The sequence below is a fragment of the Vicia villosa genome, linkage group LG1 (assembly GCF_029867415.1).
Source record: "Vicia villosa cultivar HV-30 ecotype Madison, WI linkage group LG1, Vvil1.0, whole genome shotgun sequence".
NCBI classification, from domain to species: Eukaryota; Viridiplantae; Streptophyta; class Magnoliopsida; order Fabales; family Fabaceae; genus Vicia; species Vicia villosa.
The window spans coordinates 143,125,947-143,131,946 of NC_081180.1; the positions used below are offsets into that span (position 1 = coordinate 143,125,947).

At 28.7% G+C, this 6,000-nt stretch overlaps 1 protein-coding gene across 1 annotated transcript; it reads right to left on the reverse strand.

The window, feature by feature from the left end:
- Window positions 1–1,109: 1,109 nt before the first annotated feature.
- On the reverse strand, window positions 1,110–3,780 carry LOC131618559 (uncharacterized). The gene is made up of 6 exons (XM_058889756.1): window positions 3,183–3,780; window positions 2,828–3,000; window positions 2,662–2,740; window positions 2,388–2,567; window positions 2,082–2,254; window positions 1,110–1,536 (listed from the first exon to the last, which is right to left on the reverse strand). The coding sequence occupies exons 1-6, from the start codon at window positions 3,651–3,653 to the stop codon at window positions 1,479–1,481; spliced, it is 1,134 nt and encodes a 377-aa protein (XP_058745739.1). The 5' UTR covers window positions 3,654–3,780; the 3' UTR covers window positions 1,110–1,478.
- Window positions 3,781–6,000: the final 2,220 nt, after the last annotated feature.

Below are 6,000 nucleotides of genomic sequence, written 5' to 3' on the forward strand. Positions count from 1 at the left end.
CAATCATCAATATTTAAAATAAATTATATTATTGTGTTAAAATTTTAATAATTAAAACAAGAAATAAATTCCGGAAATAATATATTTTTTATGAAAAATTTAAATTCTGAGCATAATAGATAAAAAGACAATACTGTACTACTTGTATGGAACTAATAAATATTATGAGTGATAAATATGATTAAAATATTGTTTATTCATTCATAAGATTAAAATATATTTATCACCAATATTTTAATTTTATTTGATAAAAAAGCACATAAAGTTTAATCTTATTTATCACTCATAAGATTTATTAATTCCAAGTAATAATAGTATTAGTAAAAAAATTGCGACAACATTTAAATATTAAGCATAATAATTCTAAAAAAGATTCTCTTATTTTGATCATATTTTAATAATTAAAAAATAAAAATATTCTTTTGAAAAGATATTTTATTTATGGAAGTTTTTAAATATCGATCATAATTGATAAAAATTCAGTAAGGTGTTCTTAATATGGAATCAATAAATCTTAAACGTTAATTAAATCTGACGGCTGATATCAATAGTTCTCATTTCTCATAAAAGATATCAGTTCTCACCGGATACGCTCCCTATATATATATATATATATTTTTAGTTAAAATTGAAAAAGAGGTTAATAAAAGTTTAATCGATTTATCTATACATATTAAATAAATTGTTTAGTATTTTGATTTTAATAATTAATTATAGTTTTTTTTAAAATTATTAAAGGACTTATTTATTTAGTATTTTTTTTATTGAAGTACTTGAATATAATTTTTGTAAAATTCAATTTATATATATATTATCAATGTAAAAAGTATTTATACTATGGATCAATCACAACTGTTAAATTTTTAAAAATATTTGACTTTTATTTCTAAGTACTTTTAAAGATTATTTTTGTGACGTGCTGAACGGTGTAATAGTTACACTGATGATGTATAGCAATTCAATTTATTGATAATGCATAGCAATTTAATTTAATTTTTATATCATGTATATGACATATAATATAATTATCAACATTACAATTATATTCAAAATTAGTTCTGATCTCAAATAACCTACCTAATTTTATCCTATTATTTAGAACATTTTGATGATTTGTTGCATTTTCCTTTTAGTAATAAATAAATTGATTTGTTTTAGAACCTTGATCTTTCAAGAAAGAGTACTAATAATGGATGGTAAACTTATGGTGAAATTTTTTCAAATTCCTCCTTACAAAAGTAATGATATGTGCAAAGAGTCAAGAGGTTGTAGTTAGCTTTGTTATTCTAGAAAAAAGAAATAAATCCAGCAAATAAAAAAGAATAACAGTAAGTTTTCTTTAAGCTATAGAGGAGCTAATCTTGTTGCTTCATCTATTTATTTGCATTTGTTCAAGCAACCTGTCTTGAAAAGTAGCAACAGTCATGTTATGTCATTTTCCAGCAGAAGATCTATTGAACCTGGTTCTGCTTTTGAATTCAGCTTTCTCCGCCTTCTGTCTCCCAAAGAAAGCATGTATATGCTGCAAGAACATTGCTGGAAGAAAGAAAAGTGTTAAGCCCTTGTATTTTGTATCTAAATTGGTTTAGTAAGGTACTCTTAACGACGAAGGACTTGGCAAATGAAGTGAAAAAGGAAGTCCGAGAGCTTCAAAATTGAGGGAAAATCTCATAAGGAATCATGTTAATAAAGATGTAGGAAAGGAGATACAATTTCTCCATTTATAGACCTTGCAAGATGAATAACAAGCTAACTAAACTCGTAATCAGGGCCGTCTTTGAGGGCGTGCAAAGCGGGCTACCGCACAGGGCCTCAAGTTTTCCAGAGTTAAACTATAACTAAATAGAGCCTCATAAAATATCAGATAGGTTAAATTGTGAGTACATAGGGTCTCTAATAATTTTTTATGGTTAAATTGCGGCTAATCTACACAGGGCCTCCAAAAATTTGAGACGGCCTTGCTCGTAATATTCTGTAACAACCTATGAGTTCCATTTTTCTTCTTCTAGTTTTAGCTTTAATAGGAATGTGAAGTAACAAAGCATTTTCTATATCTTAAAGATGTATCTCAAGAAATGTACCTATCTTCAGGGGTAGCCTGAACTGCTTGTTCAAACAAAGACAAGGCTTTTTCCTGATCATGATGAAGCTCCCAGTGTAGTTTAGCATATTCTGATATGGTTTCACCGTTGCTGGGATCAGCTGAAACTGCTCTTGAGTAGTAACCCTCTGCTGCTTCAAGATCTTTCTTGGTCTGCACATTATTTTAAGGTGGAGTAATGCAATTTTATAAGCCTCATATACCAAGTAACAATGTTGAATCATACCATACATTATTCTTAAATGATGCGTATGCGCCTCGTGAAAAAAAGATATTAAAGTCTCACCTGAAACAGAAACTGAGCATACTTTTTCAGAAACAAAGGGTTTTTAGGATTCTCATCGATCAACTTCAAATAATCTGCATCATTACTGTCTTCATTAAAATTAGTTGTTGTAAGATTTTCTACACCGTTTTCCTCTTTTGAGGTCTTGACAGGTACATTCTCTTGTTTTTCCATGTCATTCTGTATTCAATTACATTCTTTAAGTACTCAATACACAATGTGTGTCATTTGGAAAACAAGGGCCCTAAGATAGAGAGAAAAGAAATAAGCACACCTGAGTTTGACAATCTCCATCTTCATTCTCATCATCTTCTGTTTCCCAAAGAAAACTTACATATGCTGCAAGAACATCGCTGAAAAGAATGATACATGTTAACTGTTATATTTTCTTGATAGAAATCTTAACATTTTGCAAGTTTCTTCCATAACACTGTTGTTACCTGTCTTGCGGCGAAGTTTGAGCTGCTCGTTCAAAATAGACCGATGCTCTATCTCTGTCATGATGATTCTCCCATACCAGCTTTGCATAATGCATCAAGATTTCACCATCATTAGGATCAGCTTCAGTAGCGCGATGAAAATACTCCTCCGCATCTTGAAGTTCTCCCTTACCCTAAAAACATTTATCAAAATAACACAGCTCGAAAACTAAAATCTACATCTATTCACTCAGAATCAACGTATATGCAAATTAAACTAAAATCTAAACGATTAAAACCGTTTTCATGAGAGCTATGTAAGTCAACTAGTTGTAAAAATAAGAAACAAAATCCCTAAAAAAAGTAAACAACTCACTTGTAAAAAGTGTGCATATTTTTTAAGAATCAAAGGGTGAGAGGGATACTCATGAACCATTTTCTTGTAATACTCTTGAAGATCTTCACTTTCTTGCAAACTGGGAACAAACAACATATCATTATTACCAGATACCGCAACTTCACCACCATCAACTCCAAGTCCTGTTGCAAGATACATAGGAGGAGTAGAAGGTTGAACATCTTCATCATCATCAATATTCAAGTTCTGAATCTCAGTTGACCAATCATTCTCAACCTCATTCTCAGTTTCTTCAATCAAATCCATATTGCCTCTTTCAAAGGTGAACTCATCACTACCAATGGTTTCTAAACTCAAAGCAGTTCTTCTCAAAACTTGTTCTGGATCGTTGATGTTGTTGTTGTAATCATGATCTTCATGATGATGAGATTTGTTGTATATTTCAAATGAGGGAGCTGAACGCAATGTTGAATGAGTCTCGTCTTCCATGGTGGTTAATTAACTACAATATAGTTTAAAAGTTACTAGATTTGTGAGGTTGAGAAATTTAGAATCTAGTTTTTTGTGTGTTTATAAAGCAATATTGGTTTATGATAATAATTATATTTCTAGCAGTGTTGCGAAAAGAGACAAAAGTATTGAGATATTGTGATTCTGGCACTCATGTTATAATATTATTCCTTTTAAGAATATGTTTAAAAAAATCCAGATAATGAATATAATATGATTAGATTTTGGTATAGAAATATATATAAGAATCAATTCTAAATAAAATTAAACATTAAAATATAAAATGACAATAATGTTAAAAATATTAGTAATATTTTAAAAAAAATTGTAGTGAATAGAGAAATCTTCACTCTATAGACTAATTTAATATAAGGATTGAGATTGAAATTCGAAACAATTAGTTCAAGGGGCAAAACAAGATGAACGTGAGTATGTTAAAGAAGATCAGAAGAAAAGTCTCACTTCCCATCACATGAAAGTAGTCTAAGAAAAATTGCATTTGTCTGCTTCTTAAAGCAAATAAATGAGTTGACTTATAAATTCTTGATCCAAACTAGGAGTGTTTAATCACATACTAGTATATTAAATATGAGAAATGCTTACCAGTGCCCTCGAGGCAAATTTATTTCGATAATCTGCATATTTAATGTTTCGAAAATTAAAATATTAAATTTTTTATAAAATATTTTTTTAAAATGCTTAACCATTATCATGAACGTACTGATTAGCAAGACTCATTAAATATTGATGACTACACAGTTAAAATGCTTAAAATGTACTCATCAATATTCAATATCCTAAAGAATTCTTGGCATGCTACACAAATTCTAGTAAATAAGTCAAATTCTATATACTAGTACATGCTACACAAATTCTAATACACATGATAATCCAAATCTTAAATTCATCATACTTGGCACATGCTACACATATTCTAGGGAAAGCAGGCCCGGCCCAAGAGCAAGGCAAGGAAGGCCTTTTCCTTGGGCCTCACTTTTTGATTCTATATATGAGGCCTCCAAATAAATATCTTAACAATTATATACTAGAAAATGAATACAAAGCCCAATATATGTGGTATCCAAGCGGTAACAGAGAATCAATTTTTTCTCTCTAGGCAGGGTTCAATTCATGCTATAGTAATTTTGGAGACTCATTCTTTTCTTTCATTATTATTTATTACAAATCATTTATCATTCAATACAATCTAACAACACATTTCTAATATGATTAATCATTTATTTTAAAACTTATAAATATAGTTATGTTTTATTTGTCATTTGAGAAAATTATATATAATTTTGATTTTGATACATTATCTAGTTTTATTTGGACATACAAACTTGACTAAGATTTATTATTATCTCCACACTAATAAAAACAAATATTTTTGATGAATAATTTTAAATTAAATTTCTAATATAATATTCTATTTTTAATATAATTCTTAAATTATATAAAAAGTAACATATATTTTATTATGTAATTCAAAAGTACATAAAATTGGTAAGTTTAATTCATTTTAGTTAGATGATAAAAAATAACATGATTTTTTATATTAATTAAAGATTGAATTAATAAAACTAATATATTAAATTTATATTATTTAGAGATTTAACTATAGAAAATAATAATTTAAAAAATTTGTTGATGGTTTTCTTATTTTAAATTAAAAAATTTATAAAAAAAATTTAATATATTTTTTGTTTAAAAAAAATTCTAAATTTTGCAAAAGGCCTCCAAATTCGTTGGGCCGGCCCCGAGGGAAAACCACCCTTTAAAAGCAATTTGAGATATTTACAACGTGTTATCGAGTTTACGGATTAATCTTTTCTTTTTTTGAGAGGGAGTTTGTCTTTTATTAGATGGTTTTAATTTCTCTCTTAGAGACTTTCACCTAGCCAATTGTTTGCGGATGGTAAAGTGTTGCAACTCTGTATTTCATTAAATATTTCTTTTAGAGATTCTCAAACTACTTAGCAATGAAGTGTGATCCTCAATCAATTGTATATTATCAACCTAGGAACACCGAACCATGAGAATTGGTATTTTTAAACATTTTAATCACAACTCTTGCATTGTTTGCAGGCGAGACGATTGTCTCAATCTATTTAAATATGTAGTCAACGATAAATTTATAATTTATAATAAATATTGGTTTTTTCTTTAGCCACCTCCCTATGGGTGTCACCCCAGCGAAAAACCCAAATTACTCCTGCTTCGGAAATGAACTTCCGAAGCACTTTTTTTAAAAAAAAATTTCACAATTCAGAAGTTCATCTCCGAAAACACCAAATGGGGGGTGTTTTCGGAGATGAACTTCTGA

Coding starts and splice junctions, on each gene's coding strand:
- LOC131618559 (XM_058889756.1), bottom strand. CDS start 3,653: ATGGAAGACGAGACTCATTCAACATTGCGTTCAGCTCCCTCATTTGAA. Junction 2,568..2,661: donor ATGGAGATTGTCAAACTCAG/GTGTGCTTATTT, acceptor AATTGAATACAG/AATGACATGGAAAAACAAGA. Junction 1,537..2,081: donor CAGGCTACCCCTGAAGATAG/GTACATTTCTTG, acceptor TCTTTCTTCCAG/CAATGTTCTTGCAGCATATA.